The sequence below is a fragment of the Oncorhynchus masou genome, chromosome 13 (genome assembly GCF_036934945.1).
Source record: "Oncorhynchus masou masou isolate Uvic2021 chromosome 13, UVic_Omas_1.1, whole genome shotgun sequence".
NCBI lineage: Eukaryota > Metazoa > Chordata > Actinopteri > Salmoniformes > Salmonidae > Oncorhynchus > Oncorhynchus masou.
In genome coordinates, this window is record NC_088224.1 from 38,711,655 (window position 1) to 38,736,298 (window position 24,644).

The 24,644-nt window shown below is 42.7% G+C and overlaps 1 protein-coding gene across 1 annotated transcript; it reads right to left on the bottom strand.

Moving 5' to 3' along the window:
* Positions 1 to 2,398: 2,398 nt before the first annotated feature.
* LOC135553329 (serine/threonine-protein kinase SBK1-like) lies at positions 2,399 to 7,189 on the bottom strand. Its single transcript, XM_064985485.1, has 5 exons — positions 7,082 to 7,189; positions 5,750 to 5,806; positions 4,466 to 4,610; positions 4,150 to 4,352; positions 2,399 to 3,619 (listed from the first exon to the last, which is right to left on the bottom strand). The coding sequence occupies exons 1-5, from the start codon at positions 7,187 to 7,189 to the stop codon at positions 2,816 to 2,818; spliced, it is 1,317 nt and encodes a 438-aa protein (XP_064841557.1). The 3' UTR covers positions 2,399 to 2,815.
* Positions 7,190 to 24,644: the final 17,455 nt, after the last annotated feature.

A 24,644-nucleotide genomic window follows, 5' to 3' on the forward strand; every position in this document is an offset into this window, starting at 1 on the left:
CCTGTTCAAAAAATGTAGAACTAAGAACAGATGTAGCCCTTGGTTCACCTCAGACTTGACTGCCCTTGACCAGCACAAAAACATCCTGTGGCATTCTGCATTAGCATTGAATAGCCCCCGCGATTCAGGAACCAATACACAGTCAGTTAGGAAAGCTAAGGCTAGCTCATTTAAACAGCTATTTTCATCCTGTAGCACTAATTCCAAAAAGTTTAGGGACACTGTAATGTCCATGGAGAATAGGAGCACCTCCTCCCAGCTGCCCACTGCACTGAGCCCCCCCCCCCCGCAACGAGGGTCTCCAATCCAGGGCCCGCAGCAAGGGTCCCTAGTCCGGGGCCCGCAGCGAGGGTCCCCAGTCCGGGGTCGGCGACGAAGGTCCCCGCACCAGAGGCGCCACCAAAGTGGGGTAAGCCAGAGGTGGAGTGGGGTCTACGTCCCGCACCAGAGCTACCACTGCAGATAGATGCCCACTCGGACCCTCCCCTATAGGTTCAGGTTTTGCGGCCGGAGTCCGCACCTTTGGGGGGGGGTACTGTCACGCGCTGACCTTAGAGAGCCTTTTTATTTCTATTTGGTTTGATCAGGGTGTGATTTGGGTGGGCATTCTATGTTCTTTATTTCTAGGTTTTGTGTTTCTATGTTTTGGCCGGGTATGGTTCTCAATCAGGGACAGCTGTCTATCGTTGTCTCTGATTGGGAATCATACTTAGGCCGCCTGTTTTGCCACCTTAGGTTGTGGGATGTTGTTTTTGTTAGCTCTGTGTAGCCTTCAGAGCGCGACGTTCGTTGCTCTTTTGTTGTTTTGTTTGGTGTTCAGATTAAATAAAGTATCATGAACACGTACCATGCTGCACCTTGGTCCACTTCTTCCGACGAGCGTTACAGCTGGTGATTCTCTGATCCACCTCTACGCAGACGACACCATTCTGTATACATCTGGCCCTTCTTTGGAGACTATGTTAACTAACCACCAAATGAGCTTCAATGCCATACAACACTCCTTCCGTGGCATCCAGCTGCTTTTAAGTGCTAGTAAAACTAAATGCATGCTCTTCAACCGATTGCTGCCCGCACCCGCTTTCCCGACTAGCATCACTACTCTGGACGGTTCTGACTTAGAATATGTGGACAACTACAAATACCTAGGTGTCTGGCTAGACTGTAAACTCTCCTTCCAGACTCACATTAAGTATCTCCAATCCAAAATCAAATCTAGAATCGACTTCCTGTTTCGCAACAAAGTCTCCTTCACTCATGCTGCCAAACATGCCCTCATAAAACTGACTATCCTACCTATCCTTGACTTTGGTGAGGTTATTTACAAAATAGCCTCCAACACTCTACTCAGCAAATTGGATGCAGTCTATCAAAGTGCCATCTGTTTTGTCACCAAAGCCCCATATACTACCCACCACTGCGACCTGTATGCCCTCGTTGGCTGACCCTTGCTTCATATTCGTCGCCAAACCTACTTGATCCAGGCCATCTATAAGTATTTGCTAGTTAAAGGCCTGCCTTATCTCAGCTCACTGGTCACCATAGAAACACCTACCCGTAGCAAGCGCTCCAGGAGGTATATTTAACTCTTCATCCCCAAAGCCAACAGCTCCTTTGGCCACCTTTCCTTCCAGTTCTCTGCTGCCAATGACTGGAACGAATTGCAAAAATCACTGAAACTGGAGACTTATATCTCCCTCTCTAACTTTAAGCATCAGCTGTCAGAGCAGCTTACCGATCACTGTACCTGTACACAGCCAATCTGTAAATAGCACACTCAACTACCTCATCCCCATATTGTTATTTATCTTTTTGCTCTTTTGCATCCCAGTATCTCTACTTGCACATCATCATCTGCACATCCATCACTCCAGTGTTAATGCTAAATTGTTATTATTTCACCTCTATTGCCTATTTCTTGCCTTACCTCCCTAATCTTCTACATTTGCACACGCTGTACATAATTTTTTTTTTATTGTGTTATTGTCTGTACGCTTGTTCATGTAACTCTATGTTGTTGTTTTTGTCGCACTGCTTTGCTTTATCTTGGCCAGGTCACAGTTGCAAATGAGAACTTGTTCTCAACTGGCCTGCCTGGTTAAATAAAGGTGAAATTAAAAACAATTTTAAAAAATTAAAACAGAACGTTTTTGTTGAAATTACATGTAAACCACGATGATTCAACCAGTTTTTGCCTAGCGGAGCGCTTGCAGTCACAGTTGTTATTCTACCCTCCAAGTCCAATCATTTAGAAAAATCTGAAATCATGTCAATTGTCTTGGTTAACGTAATACAGTAGAGCAGCTAGATAACTTTCTATAGAATCAACACAAAGTGCAGAAGACTGTGTAAATATCACAGCAATCTAGAGAGGGAAACTTTGAATTTATGAGTTTAATCCAAATGTTAACTCATAATTAACATTTTTATTAGACTTAATTCTAACCACAGGAAATTATGACGTACAGATGATATTTACATATTATTAAAAAAAACATTAGAATACAGAAACAACATCATCAAGTCACACTTAGTGTAGAATTTACATCAACATGCTAATTTATAAAGTGCTTATAAAGTCCCTATAGTAACCAAATGCAACTGTGTCTATCCCCAAATGCTATCCGGTATCAACAATGACTTGGTGGTTATTTATCTTACAAAAAGTGCAACTGTAGTGGTATTATATACTGTACACGGTCATTTTAAGCACCAATGTGACACATCAGAGGATATGTATAGTTTTCTGGGGGTCAAAAATATTGTCTCTTTCACCTCTGAGTTTGTACGTTTATGATTGTGTGTCGCCACTCCCTTATCTCTCCACCCTTCCCTGCCTCTCTTTCTCGTTTCTGATGACCTCTCTCCCTTTAATTCTCTTCCTCTCCTCCTCTAACCGTAACTTCTCCTTCTTCCGCAACCAGTCTCCCCCGAGGTAGCCCAGTACATCGTCGGGCCTACCGCGAAGCCCAGGCTGTGGGTGGAGAAGCGCCTGGAAAAGGGAGCAGGCCAGTGGGGTGAAATAGGCAAACTGGGGGGCGACCGGATTGGATTTTGTCTCGTTCAGATTCCGCGTGTCTTCATCCAAACTCATCATGATGTCCTCGTCTTTTCCTTCCCCCCATAGGTCTAGTTCGTCGTCCTGACCATCTTGATCTTTCTCCTGGTCAAACCACTCTTTGTACTTGATGTACGAGCGGTCGTCGGATGCGGTCTCCGTCCAGGGTAGACTGCCAGTCAACATGGCGTAGATGAGGATCCCCAAGGCCCAGCAGTCTGTACTGACCTCAACCGACACCCACACCCTCTTGATCTTGTTGTCCAACCCATTTCCTCCATCTGGTTTTGAAGCAGTATTATGTCTACTATCCCCCGACTCCTTTGCTATCTCTGCCTCGGGCGTACAGTAAGCAGAACTGTACCACACACCGGGTACCTTGGTTCCCGTGGCCTTAGCCATGCCGAAGTCGCCCAGTTTGACCCAGCGGCAGGCAGCGTCAACCAGGAAGATGTTCTCGGGCTTGATGTCGCGGTGGACGAAACCCAGGGAGTGAAGGTGGGTTAGGGCACTGCTCAGCTGGGACACAACCCTCTGGACACAATCCTCCTCCACACCCACCTGGGGAAAAGACAGAGGCACAGTTGAACTACATTTCACACTCTTACGGCTCTGTTCAATCAGATCCACTTTAGTTGACATCAACTGCAACATCTATAACTGCGTTATAGGTCTCAAATCCACAAGTGGTTCCCGGCATTATACCTGAAGTGGGCATTGCTATTGGCTGCAGGGAGTCACATGAACAGAAATCCCATGCAGCCCTGTTTACAAGTTGGAACACTAGAAAGTGAGATGTAATCTACACCTCCATTACGATGACAGACACCCGTATTATTTTATTTCAGGATTTTTCAATTTGAGCGTCATTATGTCTATATAGCCTGCACTTTCTAGTTTTGAATTTCTAATGTGTGGATCGCAAGAGCAGCTTCTCACCAATTTGACATCTCCAACGCAGTTACACCTCCAAAACAGGCTCTATGCAGGCGTCTGCCATTGCCGGTTAACTCTTGATCTGATTGGATCTAAACCTTAAGTTAACAAAAATGCATCCGAGAATGATGACACATTTCTCACATATACTATACCTCAGGGACAATGACGTCGTACAGATCACCGAAGAGGCTAGCTTGCTGGGCGAAAACGTAATGTGTGGGGGTGGAGAAGGCAATGCCCAGGGCCTTGGTCAGGGACGGGTGGGTGCAGAAGGAGAGGGAGAGGTTATACTCTCGCAAAAAGGAGAAGAGATTTGTGGAATCACGAGGAAAGAACTTCAGAGCCATCGGAGTTCCTTGAGGGAAGGAAGAGAGAGTGAAAAGTGATCAGAACAAAATATAGAGAGAAATTCTGTAGATATGAGGCCAGACAAACTGGGTTTAGGGTTAGAACAAACACGCAGTTTACCTCTTTTCCTATGTACAGCCAACATGACCTTCCCGTACGACCCCTCCCCTAACATCTTGACCACCTGGAAGTGGTCTGAGGTCTCCAGTGATGTAAACGACTGGACGGTGAGATGGCACATCTCGTCCAATAACCTTGTGGCCGCCTTTGGAGATGGGAACATAACAGACTGTTATGATACTTGTCGTCATGACGATTTTGGCAGCACTCCACTAAACCAGGTATAAACACATCCCTTTATAGCCCTATGACCAGCTCAAAGGCTCTTATTGGACAGGTTTTGGACACCCCCCTATTCAACAAGCCTTTGATTTATCTGGTCAACTGTTTACCTTTTCATTCGCACCAGGCAGGCGATTGTGGGATTTTTTTTATATGAGCCAACCGGATAGACCCCAAGACATTTCATGAATACATAGAGAGCCATGGATATATACATCTCTGAGTGGCATAGCTAGCTCCACAGGGGTAAGCCCTGCCCGGACCCCTGCCAGAGCGACATAACCTGAACAGCCTGTAGGGACATGGGCTTAGAACCTTGGTTGTGTAACTTTTTGTTGGGGGAAACGGAGGTGTGTGGTTTGGGATTAAAGTTATACTGCACTGTACCCAACTTCTGACTACTGCTCAATATGTTAATGAATTACAATAGACAATGCTTAGGAACATTTGGTATCAATAGTGTAAGCATAAAAAGTATAGGGATTGAATAGATATGAATATCAATATAGCGGGTAAGCATTTTATAATACATATCATGAACAAGCATTAGTAAACTGTTAATAGATATTTCATTATCAAAAAAACACATTTATAAGCGTTACAAAGATTACAATTCATAAGCTTCTATAACGTTTCTAGTAATGAATACAGCATTTTTTTTTAAATGTATAAGCATTTCAAATGGCTTAAGCATGAACGTTATTATAAAGTGTTACCAAATAGTACATACTACATAACCAATTTTCCTTATCTAATAACCTGCTGTCTAATATCAATAACACGTTTGATTGCATTTTGTCACATAATGGGGACGTCTCACGTCGGTATAAGGCACTGCACACAATAATTTAATACAATAAAATTTTATTTTGAAATAATACATTTAGAAAAAAAATAAAGGAAGGAAAACTAAATTAAGTCAATTTCATAAGATGTCAGCATCTTAGAAAACTACTACAAATGTCTACCTAAACATTGAAGAATGTTGGCTGAATGAAACACATTGTTCATATTTCTTTCTTGGTTGCAGAGGAAAATGGGGTGAACGGATGGCTTACTTACTGTCATTTTGGCTCTGTGGTTGACTTCAGTCTCTTTCACAGTGATATTGTGATGTTCCTCAAAGACAAGTTACAGTGAATCTGTATCCCTGCCCACATCGACCAAGTAGTACACCTTTCAATACCGCTTCTACAACACATAGGCTGCACATCAGCTCTTCCAACTATAAGGTAAAAGAGTTGCACTAGAGATCTTGTAGAGTAGTAGTAGTTGTCCGTGTCTGTCTTTCTCAGCAGAGGCCGCTCTATCTCTCCTGTTTGTGCCTTTTGATATCTCCAACCCCTACTTTGATCCCTACATTATCTCGCTCCCCTTTTCCTCTCCTCCTGCACTCCTCCCACATTCTCTCCCTCACACCAGATTCTCTGGTGAGCAGTCTGTCCCACCAGTCAACGGCCAGCCCCTCCCACTGGTGCCTTTCCCTCCCTGTTGTGGAGCCCAAGGCCAGTCAAAATGTTGAGTTTGTTCTGTCAATCAACAAATTAAATGCCTGTGTCTATCCAAGAATCTCTCCCTTTTTCCAACGGCACCTCTCTCTCTCGCTCTCTCACTCACAAACACATAGACAGTGGACACACATTCTCTCTCTCTCTCTCTCTCTCTCTCTCTCCACGCTTGCTGCATTCCACCTTTGAAGAGGAGCGAGAGAGGACATGCCACTCTGACAAACCTGGTCTTGGATAACCACTTGTGACCTGTGCTTAACAAGCGGCGCACACTCCATCACAGGCTTTCAAGTGATTGCCTCTTTTCCTGAGCTTTCCCACCTGTTTTGTGCCTCTTTCTTTCTTTCTTTCTCTCTCTCCAACTCCCTCAATCCCCTCGTTTGACAAACCGAACAGCTGAAGGAGGTTGCGTACCAAAACAGCTTTATAGCGCGATCCTCTCGTACCTTGAGTGCCTGTCAACTCTATTTCCTCCAGCTTGCCAACTATCCAACTATCTCCCCCACCTCCACCCATCCAACCAGCTATTCTGGCCAACATCTTTTCCAACTCCTCCAGCCCCAAGGAGGATCCCTTTCTCTGTGACTAGAATTACCACGCAACTTACACTTGTACTGTCACTTTAGCTGTGTTAGCAATATTTCATGTGTAGCAGTGTTCTGGGTGACACTTCCTTTAAAAGGTACCTTCATAAATACTTATTAACACAATCTTAACCTATACGTAACGAATTCATAAGCAGTTCATAAGCACTAAATAGAACAGTCTGTGACTCAGGTGGCTGGGGTCCCTGTTGATCTTCTTAGCCTTCCGGCGACACATGCTGCTGTGGGTGTCCTTAGAGGGCAGTCAGTATGCACTCACTGGTGCGTTCGGCTGAGCTTACCACCCACTGTAGCGCCTTGCTGTGAGCAGTGGAGTTGCCAAACCAGGCTGTGATGCAGCTCGACAGTGTGCTCTCGATGGTGCTCCTGTAGAACACTGTGAGGGCCATCGGGGACAGGCAGAATTTCTTCAGCCTCCTGAGGTTGAAGAGTTGCTGTCGTGCTTTCTTCACCACACCTCTTCATCACCGTCCTTGTGGTTTGACCATTTCAGATCCTCTGAGAAGTGTACGCCAAGGAACTTGAAGTTTTTGACCGTATCCACAGCGGCCCCATTGATGGGGATGGGGGCGTGCCCAGCCTGGTTCCTCCTGAATTCCACAATCAGCTCCTTTGTTGTGCTGACGTTGAGGGAGAGGTTGCTTACCTGGCACCAGGCCGTCAGAGTGCCTACCTGTAGGCCGTTGTTGGTAATCAGGCATACTACTGTCGTGTCATCAGCTAACTTGATGATGGTGTTGGACCTATGTGAGGCCACGCAGTCGTGGGTATACAGGGCGTACAGGAGGGGACTGAGGACGAACCCTTGTGGGGCCCCCATGTTGAAGATACGTGTTGAGGAGGAAATGTTCACCACTTGGGGGCAGCCCATCAGGAAGTCCAGGACCCAGTTGCATAGGGAGGAGTTCAGTCCCAGGGCCATGAGCTTTGCGGTGAGCGAGGGCACTATGGTATTGAAGGCCGATCTGTAGTCAATGATCAGCAGGTAGCCTGGCGGGTAGGAGCATTGGGCCAGTAACCGAAAAGTTACTGGCCCAATAGATCTGTCAGGGCGGTAGGCGAATTGGAGAGAGTTGAGTGTGCCAGGGAGGGAGGAGGTGATGTGGTCTTTGACTAGCCTCTCGAAGCACTTCATGATGACAGAAGTGAGTGCTACGGGTCGGTAGTACTGCTATGATAGCATGATGAATGTGTTATGAAGTCATATGTACCATTAAAGGAAGTTACCCAAACAGTATGTCAGTTTACATTGAACGATGTAAAGAAATGCAGGACAACATGGTTATATATCACTGTCTTTAATTTTAGATGGGTAAATCCCATGGATATTATAATGTATTTGCATAAAAAAATATGTGATGCCAGCATCACAAATATAATAGGCTCAGATATGACACACTTGGGTCATAAATAACTATACATTCAGTAAACACAAAACAAAACAGGGTCATAGGCTCAGTCAGATTTAGGGTTAGGATCAGGGTTAACCCTAATTCAAGCACATTCTTCAGTAACAGCACTGTAATAAGGATATAATAAATGACTGTATATTAAAGAAGAGATCTAACATCTTGACTAGACCTGACACGCACGTGCGTCCGTATGCCCCATCGCGTACATGTTGATTTTGTCCATCCACAACAGATGGGATCAGGACGTGCAGGTTTAAATATCAAAACGAACTCTGAACCACCTATATTAATTTGGGGACAGGTCGAAACGCATTAAACTTTCATGGCCATTTAGCTAGCTAGCTTGCTGTTGCCAGCTAATTTGTCCTGGGATATAAACATTGGGTTGTTATTTTACATGAACTTCTGAAAAGGTCCTCTACTCCGACAATTAATCCACAGATAAAAGAGTAAACCGAATTAGTTTCTAGTAATCTCTCCTCCTCTTCCAGTCTTCTTCTTCTTCTTTAAGGTGCATTACCACCACCAACTGGACTGGAGTGTGGACCTTTCAATCACCCACGTGGGTATATGCTCCCTAAAAACCAATGAGGAGATGGGAGAGACGGGACTTGCAGTGCGTTCGCGAGCATTGCAAAATAAATGTACACACACATGTTATTCAATAATTTCATCCAAACTGCTCATGCGTGTCAACGAGCGTCTGCATAGCCAGGTGCTAAAATAGAACTTTTATTTTTTACGATTGATGCGCTCCAGTCCAGTTGGTGGTGGTAATGCACCTTAAAGTTGGTTGCCAACCGCCATATCAAGTCCAAAGAAGAAGAAGAAGAAGAAGACTGAAGGAGGAGAGATGTTGCTGTTGCTAGTTAATTTGTCCTGTGATATAAACATTGGGTTGTTATTTTACCTGAAATGCACAAGGTCCTCTAATTAATTAGTCCACAGATAAAAGGGTAAACCTAGTTAGTTTCTGGTTTCATGCGTTTCAACCTGTGCCCAAATTAATATACGTAGTTGGTTCAGAGTTCGTTTTGAGATTTTAACCTGCGTGTCCTGACTGCGTCTGTTGTAAGTGCGAGCCCGGTCTAGTCAGTATGTAAAAGTTGAGGACCCCTGATTTACGACCACAGGGTGAGGTAAACAGCAATTGACCTTATAGAGTGCATTATGTTTGAAAGAACGACAACATGTTACAGTAAGCTGAATCTTAGATACTCAAGTCGAACACTTCTCAGTCACAGTATGTAAGCTTCCCTTGAAAAGTGGCAAAAAATCTTTAGTTCAATTCTAAAAGTTAACAGCGCTTTGGAGGAAGGCATTTGTTGTCGCAAAGAGTGGGAACCTAGGTGGCGGGAATCTTGATGTCATAGGCCCTGAACCCGTGACTTAAGGAGGACCAGCACTCTGGTAGACCATTGACAGTAGAATCCTAACCGTTCAGGAATCTCGTAGGAGAGGAGGACCACGTCCCAGGTTGTGAGTTGAGTTGGGAAAGAAGGAATGGAAATCTGGGGTAGTGGGCACGCGATCTATAATGGAGGGAGAAAGGGGGTGGGAAAAGTTAGTATGGTGCCAACGAAGAATGTAATGTTACTGTCAAATATTACATCTTATCATACCACAGTCAATCATCAAAATCCAAACAGCGTTTCCATATTTTTTATATTATATAGGTTGTTTTTTTTTCCCACTCAGTGACTAAGCGAAAATGCTTGGGTACATTAAGGTTTCTACCACTGACATTAGTCAGCTCTTTTTGTGCCACTTCATCTGTGTGTCATATTGATCTGAGCGGAGTAGGATGACATTGCCCCTATACTCTTCTAAGGTCAGTTATATTTTCTCTCACTTATGGATAAGGTTAGGAACTTGAGAGTGTAAGTGGATCCGAGATCTGTACCCAGTTTAACTGTCATGGTGGCAAGGCATGTGAAAACACATAGGTTGTAATATGGATTTATTTTTCTGGCCTGGCTTCCTCAGTTATTTTCCACACACACCGCTACTGTACCCAGAGTATATTGAACTACCTACCTGCTGTAGTGCAGTAGAGCAGAGGCTTGAGATATGCTGTAGGCCTCTAGTGACCTCTACTGTCGTGAGAGAGACTGGCAGGCTCATACTGACTCGGACATCAATCAGCCAATCAAGGTGCAGTTTAAAGGAGCGGAAATCCGTGTAAAGTTGTGAGAGAGAGTCGTTTAGCTGGCAGAAGGGAGAGAGGGCGACAAGGCGTGAGTTCTAAAGACTCGGGACTTGACACTGTGTTATAAACACATTATTTTAGTACAACATCGAAAAGCTTCTGAAAAGTGTTGCGGGTGAATTGATTAAAGCATCCCTCACAATATAGTAAATAAACTGAGCAGTGGTGAATTATGGAATACAATTATGCCGCTTTAAGTCACAACATTGATATCACTTTTTAACTTTCACTCAATGTTGCACTGTATACAGTGCCTTGGAAAAGTATTCAGGCCCGTTGGATTTCTTCACATTTTATTGTGTTACAAAGTCATTGTCATTGTGTTACTTAATTGTCAGTTTTGGTCAACAATCTACACAAAATACACTGCAATGTCATATTGGAAGAAAAATTCATTTTGAAAAAAGATGAATAAAAGTGAAATAACTGAAATATAGTAGTTGCATAAATATTCAGCTCCCTGAGTCAATACATGTTAGAAACTGTCACGATCGTTGTAGTGAGGAGACCAAAGCGCAGCGTGGTGTGAGTACATTCTTTTAATGCAGATGAAAGAACATGACGAACACTAAACACACAAACAAACAAACAAACAAACAAACAAACAAACAAACAAACAAACAAACAAACAAACAAAATAATCATACGACCGTGACCGCTATCAATACTGTGGGCAAACATCACATAGACAATAACCCACGAACCACAATACAAAACAGGCTACCTAAATATGGTTCCCAATCAGAGACAACAACAAACACCTGCCACTGATTGAGAACCATATCAGGCCAACACACATAGAAACAAACAAACTAGACATGCAACATAGAATGCCCACTCATATCACACCCTGACCTATCAAAACTTACGCAAATAATGGTCAGAGTGTGACAGAAACACTACTGGCATCGATTATAGCTTGCTGGGTAAGTCTCATAAGAGCTTTGCACACCTGAATAATTCAGGTGAAAAGAATAATGGGCAAATATAGTGCAATACTTGCCCATTATTCTTTTCAAAATTCTTTGAGCTCTACAAAGGCTTTGGGGATCATGACGAGACAGCAATTGTCAAGTCTTTCCATAGATGATCAAGCAGATTTAGGTCAAAACTGTAACTTGGCCACTCAGGAACATTCACCAACTTCTTGGTAAGCAACTCCAGTAAAGATCTGGCCTTGTTGTTGTAGGTTGAAAGGTGAAACTCTCTCCCAGTGTCTGGTGTGAAACAGATTGGAGCAGGTTTTCCTCTAGGATTTTGCCTGTGCTTAGCTCCATCCTGTTTCTTTTCATCCTGAAAAACTCCCCAGTCTTTGTGGATGCCAAGAATACCCGCACCATGATGCAGCCAACAGTATGCTTGAAAATAATGAAACATAAGGCCTTGCATTTATGCCAAAAAAGTGTATTCCTTTGTTGTGTTTTTTTTGCAGTATTACTTTCGTGCCTTGTTTACTTTAATGTTTTGGAATATTTGTATTCTGTATATTTGTATTCTTCTTTTCACTCTGTCATTTAGGTCATTATTGTAGAGACACGAACATGTTGTTGATCCATCCTCAGTTTTCTACCATCACAGCCATTGACCTCTAGCTGTTTTAAAATCACCAATGGCCTCATGGTGACATCCCTACGCAGTTTCCTTCCTGTCCTGCTGCTCAGTTCAGAAGGACTACTGCATCTTTGATGTTCTGGGTGGTTTAGTACATCATCCACAGCATAATTATTAACTTGACCATAATTAAAGAGATATATAATGTCTGAATTGTTATTTTTAACCATCTACCAATCACTGCCCTTCTTTATGAGGCTTTTCCCATGGTCTTTGTAGTTGAATCTGTGCTTAAAATACAATACTTGACAGATGTTGTATGTATGAGGGACAGTGGGAGGGTTAGTCATAAAAAAAATGATGTCAACCTCAATTATTTCACACAGAGTGAGTCCATATAGCGTATTATGTGATTTGTTAAGCATTTTACTTCAAAACGAATTTAGTCTTGCCTTAACAAATAAATCACTAGTCACTTTAAATAATACCACTTTAATAATGTTTACACGTCTTCCATTACTCATATCACATGTATATACTGTATTTTATACTATCTATTGCGCCTTGCCTATGCTGCTTGGCCATCGCTTATCCATAAATTTACATGTACATATTCTCCTGAGCCCCTTTAGATTTAGGTGTATTGGGCAGTTGTTGGGGAATTGTTAGATGACTTGTTAGATATCACTGCACTGTCAGAACCAGAAGCACAATCATTTAGTTACAGTCGCATCAACATCTGCTAACCATGTGCGTGACCAACACAATGTGATTTGATTTGATTTTGACCTTACAGATAATTGTATGTGTGATGTAGAGAAGAGATAGGGTAGTCATTAAAAGTCCACAAAACTTATTATCTGACCTGTTAAGCACAAGTTATTTAGGCTTTGCCATAACAGCGGGGTTGAATACTTATTGTCTCAAGACATTTCAGCTTTGAATTTTTTTATTCATTTGCAAAAATGTCTAAAAACATAATTCCACTTTGACATTATGGGGGTATTGTGTGTAGATCAGCGACACAACATCTAAATGTAATACATTTTAAATTCAGGATGTAACACAACAAAATGTGGAAAAAGGTTAAGGGGTGTGAACACTTTCAGAAGATACAGTAAATACAGTGCCGATAGAAAGTCTACATCCCCTTGACCCTTTTTCACATATTGTTGTGTTACAAATTGAAATAGATTTAATTGCAACTCTTTATCATTGATCTACACAAAATACTCCATAATGCCAAAGTGAAGAGACAATTGTACAAATTAAATAACAGGAATATAGTCGTTGCGTAAGTATTCACCCCTCTTGTTAAAGTGGCCAGTGATTTTGTCTCAGTGTAGGCAGCAGCCTCTCTGAGTTAATGATTGCTGTTTAGCAGTCTGATGGCCTTGAGATAGAAGCTGTTTTTCAGTATCTCAGTCCCAGCTTTGATGCACTTGTTCTGATCTCGCCTTCTGGATGGTAGCGGTGATGTACAGGCAGTGGCTCGGGCGGTTGTTGACCTTGATGATCTTTTTGGCCTTCCTGTGACATCGGTTGCTGTAGGTGTCATGAGGGTTAGGTAGTTTCCCTCAGTTATGCGTTGTGCAGACCGCACCACCCTCTGGAGAGCCTTGCGGTTGTGGGCGGTGCAGTTGCAGTACCAGTGTGATGCAGCCTGACAGGATGCTCTCGATTGTCCATCTGTAAAAGTCTGTCAGAGTTTTGGGTGACAAGCAAAATTTCTTCAGCCTCCTGCACTTTTGTGCTTTCTATACCACACTGTCTGTGTGTGTGGACCATTTCAGTTTGTCTATGATGTGTACGCAGAGGAACTTCAAAAACTTTCCACCTTCTCCACTGCTGTTCCTTCGATGTGGATGGGGGGGGGGGGGTGTGCTCCCACTGCTGTTTCCTGAAGTCCACAATCACCTCCTTTGTTTTGTTGACGTTGAGTGAAAGGTTGTTTTCCTGACACCACACTCCGATTGCCCTCACCTCCTCCCTGCAGGCTGTCCCGTCATTGTTGATGATCAAGCCCACTACTGTTGTGTCGTCTGCAAACTTGATGATTGAGTTTGAAGCGTGCATGGCCACGCAGTCGTGGGTGAACAGGGAGTATAGGAGGGGGCTGAGCACACACCCTTGTGGGGCCCCAGTGTTGAGGGTAAGCAAAGTGGAGATGTTATTTCCTACCTTCACCACCTGGGGGCTTCCAGCTTGATGATGAGCTTGGAGGATACTATGGTGTTGAATGCTGAGCTGTAGTCAATGAACAGCATTCTTACATAGGTATTCCTCTTGTCCAGTTGGGATAGGGCAGTGTGGAGTGTGATGGCAATTGAGTCATTTGTGGACCTGTTGGGGCGGTATGCAAATGGAAGTGGGTCTAGGGTGGCTGGTAAGGTGGAGGTGATATGATCCTTGACTGTCTCCTTAAGCACTTCATGATGACAGAAGTGAGTGCTAACGAGGCGGTAGTCATTTAGCTCAGTTATCTTTGCCTTCTTGGGTACAGGAACAATGGTGGCAATCTTGAAGTATGTGGGGACAACAGACTGGGATAGGTAGCGATTGAATATGTCCGTAAACACACTGCGCATGCTCTGAGGACGCGGCTTGGTATGCCATCTGGGCCAGCAACCTTGCGAGGGTTAACACGTTAAAATGTTTTACTCACATCTGCCACGGAGAAGGGGGGGGGGGGTGCAGTCCATGTTAGCGGGCTGCGACGGTGGCACTGTATTATCCTCAAAGCGGGCAAAGAAGGTGTTCAGTTTGTCTGGAAGCATGACATCAGTGTCCGTGATGTGGCTGGTTTTATTTTTGTAGTCCGTGATTTCCTGTAGACCCTGCCACATACGTCTCGTGTCTGAGCCGTTGAATTGTAACTCCACTTTGTCCCTGTATTGGCATTTCACTTGTTTGATTGCCTTGTGGAGGGAATAACTACACTGTTTATATTCAGCCATAGACTTCTTTCCAAATTCGATGGTTAGCGCTTTCAGTTTCCAGCCCGCGTGATCAAAACAATCTTGAAGCTTGGATTCCAATTGGTCAGATCAGCGTTGAATAGTTCTCGTCCCTGGTACATCTTGTTTGAGTTTCTGCCTATAAGACGGTAGGAGCAAGAGGGCGTTGTGGTCGGATTTGCCGAAGGGTGGGCGGGGGAGGGCTTTGTATGCATTGCGGAAGTTAGAGTAGCGGTGATCGAGTGTATTACCACTGCGCATAATGCAATCAATATGCTGATAGAATTTAGGTAGCCTTGTTCTCAAATTTACTTTGTTAAAATCCCCAGCTACAATAAATGCATCCTCAGGATATATGGTTTCCAGTTTACATAGAGTCCAGTGAAGTTCCTTGAGTGCCATCTTGGTGTCTGCTTGAGGGGGAATGTACAAAACTGCGACTGTAACTGATGAGAATTCTCTTGGGATGTAAAATGGTAGGCGTTTGATTGTAAGGAATTCTAGTTCTGGTGAGCAGAAGGACCTGTATGTTATTATGATTACACCATGAGTCGTTAGTCATGAAGCAAAGTGAGGCGACCATCTCTGTCAGCGCAATCTTGCTCAGTTGAACAGTTTTCCAATTCCTCGCAAAGAAGGGCACATATTTGTAGATGGGTAAAAATGTAAAATTAAGGCAGACATTGAATATTCCTTTGAGCATGGTGAAGTTATTAATTACACTTTAGATGGTGTATCAATACACCCAGAACCCTACAAAGATAGATACTCCTTCCTAACTCAGTTGACGGAGAGGAAGGACACCGCTTAGTGATTTCCCCATGAGGCCAAAGGTGATTTTTAAACCAGTTCCAGAGTTAAATGGTTGTGATAGGAGAAAACTGAGGATGGATCAACAACATTTTAGTTACTCCACAATACTAACCTAAATTATGGAGTGAAAAGAAGGAAGCCTGTATAAAATAAAAAAATATTCCAAAACATGCATCCTGTTTGCAATAAGGCACTAAAGTAATACTGCAAAAAATGTGGCAAAGAAACTAACTTTTTGTACTGAATACAAAGCATTATGTTTGGGGAAAATCCAACACAACACATCACTGAGTACCACTCTTCATATTTTCAAGCATGGTGGTGGCTGCATCATGTTATGGGCATGCTTGTCATCGGCAAGGACTAGGGAGTGTTTTAGGATAAAAAGAGAAGTAATGGAGCTAAGCACAAAGAAAACCTGGTTCGGTCTGCTTTCCATCAGACACTGGGAGACAAATCCACCTTTCAGCAGGACAATAACCTAAAACACAAGGCCAAATATAAACTAGAGTAGCTTACCAAGACGACATTGAATGTTCCTTAGTGGCCTAGATAGAGTTTTGACTTAAATCGGCTTGAACATCTATGGTAAGACTTGAAAATGGTGTCTAGCAATGATCATCAACCAACTTGACTGAGATTTTTTATTTTTATTTAAGAATAGTGGGAAAATATTGTACAACACAGCTTTGCAATGCTCTTTGAGACTTACGCAGAAAGACTCACAGCTGTAATCGCTGCCTAGGGTGATTCTAACATTTATTGACTCAGCAGGTTGAATACTTATCTAATCAAAATATATGAGTGTTTCATTTTCCATTAATTATTATTATTATTTGTATTTTTTTTAATTTACATGACATAGTATTTCGTGCAGATGTTTTAACACAACAAAATGTTGAAAAGGTCAAGGGGTGTGAATACTTTCCGAAGGCTGAAAGCATGCAATAAGGACTGGAGTCGAGAAGATAGATACATACCTTTAGTGAACTGAGGTGATTTGCCGTGTGTTCCATCTCTGGAAGAGTGTCTAGGTTGTATTTCAGAAGCTCTATACCGCTGAAGTCACTTTCACTCTAAAGGAAGAGGACATAGATAAGAGTTATATCGGATGGCCAACTAATGAGCGTCTGTTGACTAGCATTGACTGTGCTGTGCCTAGCAAAATGTGGTCAACTCACTCACCTGGAGATTCCACGTCAGCATCTGCAGGTTTCTCATTTGCTGGACCATCATTGTCAGATGGGCACAGAGGGGGCACTTGTGGGCGGGGCGTGGCCACGAAAGGACAAGCCGCTGCGCCAGTAGCAGCAACAGGAGGAGAGACTGTGGTGAGTTAAGCCACGCTGCAGAGATAAGACATAAATCCTCATTTTAGAGAGGTACATTGTATGAGGCATTGGATCAGGGTTACATTCAAGATCGCAGCATTCATCCACGTTTCAAAATCGGTTTGTTTTGAACAATTGCCACTGTTTACAATGCTATGAAACATTATTCAACAATTACTAAGCGGTGATTTAATAGCCTGGTACCAGACCAAATGGTAGGTCTACATTAGAGTGAGTGGACACGCTGATTGGTTGGCACGTAACAGGTTTTTGTCTTCCCAGAGAGCAAGAAGCCATCATGGAACCAGATCTTTGTTTTTTTTACAATGCCACTCCCCTCTTCACTTTGCACAACATGCCTTTACCATGAGATGCCATATGCTACCATGAGCGGAAAAAACCTAGACATGATAGGTTCCATTTCAAATGGAGGTTCCGTCTGATAATGGGGTCATCCAATCACCATGGAGTCCAACTGTTTCATCATTGACTCATCAAGCCGACAACTTCAAATCGTATTTTCTAGACTATGTGCTTATTGCTAGCAAGCACTATGACTCAGTCTGGACAGTAAGCTAGTGATTAATTTGATGCTATCAAAACATGAAATGACAAGTATTGATTTCATCTGTTTTCCTAGCCGGCAGACTGCATCAGAAACACTGCAACCAAACCTTCATATCAATCACCAACCAGAACTAAACAAGATATCACAGTTGAAACTAAGTCATTGATGAAGAATGCTGAGTATTTTGTAATAGACATCTTTAGGTTCCTTGTAAACATAAACGAGTGAGATGGTCTGAGCTGCATATTGGTGACCAGTACATCACCAGTAGAATAATACAGTAGCATCTATATCCCCCTCTACACTTCTTATAACTCATTATCAATGCTTGAGAAACAGGATAGGGTTTGAAACAACTTGAAAGAAAGTCACCATTTCCCGTTCAGTACTTTCCTTTGATTGAAAAATTAATTTGTCATTTCATTACTTGATAAATAGAACACAGTCTGATGCAGGCAAAAATCTATGATCCTTTTAACATCTGCTTAAGGTTAGAAACAACGTACTTATATTAATATGTTCAATTTCATACATTTAGCCATAGAGTTAAAAAGAGCTACCTTAGAGGTAACCATTTCCTGTTCAGTCATTTCATGGAAAAATGAATGTCACTTGCACTGTCAAAAAGTTATTTCTGACTCAGTTTTCATACAGATTGTCATCTGTGTCAGATACCACTAAACGGAAGTTTGATGTAGCCTTGGGCTGACCTAAACATGTACTTGAGAATTTCCTTAGAAATTCTGCACACCTTGTTGCTTGTAACTGCATTGCTTTGTCTACGTACAGTGGATCAGTATTCTGGAAACCTATCATTATAGTGTGTTGGATATGCCTATATTACTCTCCTAAATATAATAAAATTGCTTAAGTTATAAGGTCAGTGGTATATATTATATATTTATTTATTTGTGAATTTGTTTCCATGTTATTTGCCCAAATCATCTCTTAAATGGATTGTGTTGGTTTCAAATCGTATTTAGATGATCGGGAATGAAATTTCAAACGTTCTAAATGGTGAAGAGGAATTTACATGAGGAATCGGTCCAAAAGTGCTGGTGTGGATTGCAGTCAATCTTTGTCCATAGACTGCTTTCAAGGTAAGGAATCAAATACAGACATGCTCAAATTTGTAGGTACCCTTACAGCTCATTGAAATAATGCTTCATTCCTCCTGAAAAGTGAGGAAATTAAAAGGTATTTTATCATGCTTACTTGCAAGCCTTTGGTATGTTATAGAATAAAGCAAAGAAGCTGTGAAAAGAGATGAATTATTGCTAATTCTACAAAAATATTCTAAAATGGCCTGGACACATTTGTTAGTACACCTTAGAAAATATAATAAATAATTGGATTATAGTGATATTTCAAACTCCAATCTTGTAATCAGTCATGCAGCCTATTTAAATGGAGGAAAGTAGTCACTGAGCTGTTTGGTATCATTGTGTGCACCATGTTAAACATGGACCAGAGAAAGCGAAGAAAGATTTGTCTGAGGAGATCAGAAAGACAATAATAGACAAGCATGGTAAAGGTAAAGGCTACAAGACCACCTCCAAGCAGCTTGATGTTCCTGTGACAACCGTTGCAAATATTATTAAGAAGTTTAAGGTCCATGGAACTGTAGCCAACCTCCCTGGGCATGGCCGCAAGAGGAAAATCGACCCCAGATTGAACAGAAGGAGAGTGCGAATGGTAGAAAAAGAACCAAGGATAACTGCCAAAGAGATACACGCTGAACACCAAGGTGAAGTTTCGTCAGTTTCTGATCGCACCATCTGTCACGTTTTGAGCGAAAGTGGGCTCCATGGAAGACCCAGGATGACTCCACTTTTGAAAGAACAAAGTAAAAAAAAAGCCAGACTGGAATTTGCTAAAATGCATATTAAAAAGACAAAATCCTTCTGAGAGAATATCCTTCAGACAGATGAGTCAAAACTGGAGCTTTTTGGCAAGTTAAATCAGCTCTATGTTCACGGATGGAAAAAATGAAGCTTTCAAAGAAAATAACAATATACCTACAGTGAAACATGGAGGAGGCTCGGTTCTGTTTTGGGGCCACTTTGCTGCGCCTGGCACAGGGTGCCTTGAATCTGTGCAGGGCACACTGACAGGGTAGACCAGTTGTACGGTGTCCCCTGCTCGCCTAGCGTAGTAGTGACTACCGAACAGCACCCTGACTCACCTATTGCTGCTCTTTTGACCCTATGGTAACTTGACTACACAGCTGATGCCCCCTGGACTGTTTCAATAACACGGTACCTCATTTTGTTTACCTGTCAGGTCAGGTCCTGTATGTACCTAACTGACCCGCTCTGCCCCTTCATCACCATTTACCCGTTGTTGTCTTAGCTCTCCTGATCAACACCTGTGATTGACATTAGAGAGAGGCATAAAGCAATATGCCTTGTCTACTGCTGTCTTGGCTAGCTGTTATTGTTTTATTTCACTGTAGAGCCCTCAGTCATGCTCAAAATTCCTTAGATAGTTATTTCGTCTCACCCCACACACATGCAGAGACCTCCCCTAGGTTAACAGATGCCTCCAGAGACTAAACCTCTCCCATCGTCACTCAATGCATAGGTTTACCTCCACTGTACTCTCATCCTACCATACCCTTGTCTGTACATTATGTCTTGAATCTATTCTACCATGCCCAGAAATCTGCTCCTTTTATTCTCTGGCCCCAACGCACTAGACGACCAGTCCTTATAGCCTTTAGTCATACTCTTATCCTACTCCTCTGTTCCTCTGGTGATGGAGAGGTCAACCAAGGCCCTGTAGCCCCCAGTTCCACTCCTATTCCCCAGGCGCTATCATTTGTTGACTTTTGTAAATGTAAAAGCCTTGGTTTCATGCATGTTAACATCAGAAGCCTCCTCCCTAAGTTTTTTTTCTCTCACTGCTTTAGCACACTCCGCCAACCCTGATGTCCTAGCCATGTCTGAATCCTGGCTTAGGAAGGCCACCAAAAAATCTGAAATTTCCATCCCCAACTACAACATTTTCCGCCAAGATAGAACTGTCAAAAGGGGTGGAGTTGCAATCTACTGCAGCGACAGACTGTCACCACCAATAAATCCAAGATAATCGAGAATTTCAACAATAATATTTCTACGGCTGGCCATGCTTTCCAGCTGGCTATCCCTATCCCGGTCAACAGCTCTGCACCCCCCACAGCAAGCCTCCCCCATTTCCCAAGCCTCCCCCATTTCTCCTTCACCCAAATCCAGATAGCTGATGGTCTGAAAGAGCTGCAAAACTCTAGACCCCTACAAATCAGCTGGGCTAGACAATCTGGACCCTCTCTTTCTAAAATTATCCACCACAATTGTTGCAACCCCTATTACTAGCCTGTTCAACCTCTCTTTCGTATCGTCTGAGATCCCCAAAGATTGGAAAGCTGCCGCTGTCATACCCCTCTTCTAAGGTCTTTGAAAGCCAAGTTAACAAACAGTTCACCAACCATTTTGAATCCCACTGTACCTTCTCCGCTACGCAATCTGGTTTCCAAGCTGGTCATGGGCGCACCTCAGCCACACTCAAGGTCCTAAACGATATCATAACCATCGTCGATAAAAGACAATACTGTGCAGCCATCTTCATCGACCTGGCCAAGGCTTTCGACTCTGTCAATCACCGCATTCTTATCGGCAGACTCAACAGCCTTGGTTTCTCAAATGACTGCCTCGCCTGGTTCACCAACTACTTCTCAGACAGAGTTCAGTGTGTCAAATCGGAGGGACTGTTGTCTGGTCATCTATAAGTCTTTTCTAGGTACAGCCCCACCTTATCTCAGTTCACTGGCCACCATAGCAGCACCCACCTGTAGCACGCGCTCCAGCAGGTATATTTCACTGCTCACCCCCAGAGCCAATTCCTCCTTTGGCTGCCTTTCCTTCCAGTTCTCTGCTGTCAATGACTGGAACGAATTGCAAAAATCACTGAAGCTGGAGACTCATATCTCACTCACTAACTTTAAGCATCAGCTGTCAGAGCAGCTTACATATCATTGCACCTGTACGTAGCCCATTTGTAAATAGCTCACCCAACTACCTCATCCCCATATATATTTTTTTTTCTCCTTTGCACCCCAGTACCTCTACTTGCACATTCATCTTCTGCACATCTATCACTCCAGTGTTTAATTGCACATTTTGTATTGTTTCGCCACTATGGCCTATTTATTGTCTTACCAAAAAAATAAATATATATATTTATTTATTGTCTTACCTCCCTAATCTTACTTAATTTGCACACACTGTGTATAGACTTTTCTATTGTGTTATTGACTGTACGTTTGTTTATTCCATGTGCAACTCTATGTTTGTGTCGCACTGCTTTGCTTTATCTAGGCCAGGTCTCAGTTATGAGAGCTTGTACTCAACTGGCCTACCTGGTTAAATTAAGGCGAAATAAAAACATTTTTTAAAAGTCCTCTGACATATTGGTGCGCTTGGCTTCCGGGTTAAATGGGCATTGTGTCAAGAAGCAGTGCGGCATGGTTGGGTTGTGTTTCAGAGGACGCACGGCTCTTGACCTTCGCCTCTCCCGAGTCTGTACGGGAGTTGCAGTGATGAGACAAGACTGTAACTACCAATTGGATACCACAGAATTGTGTAGAAAAAGGGGTAAAAAATATATATTCTAAATGTAAAAATAAATAAATATGGAATAAACAATGGTGGATGCCAATTACTTTTGTCAGTTTCAAATTATTTCAGAGAAAATAGTGCATTCTTTGTTTTTTGTGGAGGGAACCAACAATTTTGAGCACTTATGTATATAAATATGTCATAAACTAAACAAACAACTAAACATTAAATTTGCACCCCCACCCAACACACACAGACATACATCCCCAGTCAATAGTATATCAGAAATACTTACTTTTCATTGTCACCCCAAAATCCAAAAGCTGTAAATAAACTGTCAGCAGCCTCAATCGTTCGTCCCCCTAAATGAGTTCACAAACCCAAACGTTCTCTTTTATAGAATCTGCACGATGACACGTCACCTGAGTCACCCTCTCCATTCATAGAAGAATGCCCCCGCAATTCTCCTCTCTCCCTCCTCCCTTCCAAAACACAGCTATTCACTTTCTTTTCTTTGTTTTCCATCATACCGGTTGGGTTCTTTATACTGGTTGGGTCCTTTATACTGGTTGGGTTCTTTATACTGGTTGGGTCCTTTTTACTGGTTGGGTTCTTTATACTGGTTGGGTCCTTTTTACTGGTTGGGTTCTTTATACTGTTTGGGTCTTTTTTACTGGTTGGGTCCTTTATACTGGTTGGGTCCTTTTTACTGGTTGGGTTCTTTATACCTATTGGATTCTTTATACTCGTTGGCTTCTTCACCTGCATTGCTTGCTGTTTGGGGTTTTAGGCTGGGTTTCTGTACAGCACTTTGAGATATCAGCTGATGTACGAAGGGCTATATAAATAAACTTGATTTGATTTGATTCGTACTGGATAGGTTATTTATACTGGTTGGGTTCATCAGTTGGGTTCTGGTTGGGTTCTTTAAACCAGTTGGATTCTTTATACTGTTTGGGTTCATTAGTTGGGTTCTGTTTGGGTTCTTTACACTGGTTGGGTTCTTTATACAGTTTTGGTTCTTTATACTGGTTGGGTTCATTAGTTGGGTTCTGGTTGGGTTCTTTATACCAGTTGTATTCTTTATATTGGTTGGGTTCTTTACACTGGTGGGGTTCTTTATACAGTTTTGGTTCTTTATACTGGTTGGGTTCATTAGTTGGGTTCTGGTTGGGGTTTTTATACCAGTTGTATTCTTTATACCGGTTGGGTTCTTTATACTGGTTGGGTTCATTAGCTGGGTTCTGGTTGGGTTCTTTATACCAGTTGGATTCTTTATACTGGTTGGGTTCTTTCTACTGGTTAGGGTCTTTATATTGGTTCAGGTCTTTATACTGGTTGGGTTCTTAAAACTGGTTAGGTTTTACTGGTTGGGTTCTCCTATCAGGCTGTTCTAAGGAATAATCTTGGCTTTGAATTAGTGACGCAATCACACACTGGGGGAAAAAAATGTCCCACTCCTTAACTCTGATATGATATGAGTTGCAATGAGGCTCAGCTAAAAGAGATGATTCAAAATGACCATTAATCAGACATGTTTGATACTGTATTTGAAACGGTTGCTAAGTGGTGATTCATTTTTATCTGAATTTTAAATCGTTCTCCTCCCTTAGTAAAATAATCCCCATAAATGTCCCCACACTGCACCCCACACACAACCCCCCCGACCCTCTCTGTAGCTAGCAAGTACTGTCAGATCTCTCTGCTAGCATTCTGCCTGTTGTTGTTTCATGGATGGACATGAACGCAAAGAGACTCACACAGGGCAGACAAAGGAGATGAGTGCTCTATGATGTCATCAAAGATCCGCCACTTCCCTCCTGGTGGGAAATCAGGGGGCCCCGAGGGGGAGGGGGGGGGTCAAAAAGTGATGTCAGATAACGCCCTGCTTCTTTTGCCATTTCCCCCCGACCGGCCACCCACTCCTCTACTTTCTTTCCTGTTCATTGATGGAGGCAATGGAATGTGTGGAATTTCAAGAGAGAAAACACGGTGGAATGGCATTAAGAGATTTATTCGACTGATTACCACACAACCCACAACCCCCTGCATGGTTTAACATCATCTACAGCGAAGACGACAGCAATACACTGATGATGCTGAACCTCAAACCAAAATCCTTCAAGAACAATTTAGTACTATTTTAGGAAATACAACTATCAGTGCATAAAGCATTGCATTAATTCAGATATACAGCCTTACACATTGAGATGTAAATACATAGCTCACAGGGGCAACACAGAGGCATTATGCCCATTGAGTTTATCCATTTGTACACTGAAAATACAGAAGTTATGGTTCATATTACGCATGAATCCAAAGATATGCAATTTGGCCATCAGTGCTCCCTTTTTTTTTTTAAATCAGGTGCATGACGCCTCTGGATCATGTTGAACTCTTTCAGGCGA

Bases quoted from the DNA above. Each gene is read 5' to 3' on its own strand.
- LOC135553329 (XM_064985485.1), bottom strand. From the start codon at position 7,189: ATGGCCCTCACAGTGTTCTACAGGAGCACCATCGAGAGCACACTGTCG. The intron at 5,807-7,081 runs GTAAGCTCAGCC...CTTGTCTTTGAG, and splicing joins GCAAGGCGCTACAGTGGGTG to GAACATCACAATATCACTGT. The intron at 4,353-4,465 runs GTAAACTGCGTG...CCTTCCCTCAAG, and splicing joins GGCTGTACATAGGAAAAGAG to GAACTCCGATGGCTCTGAAG.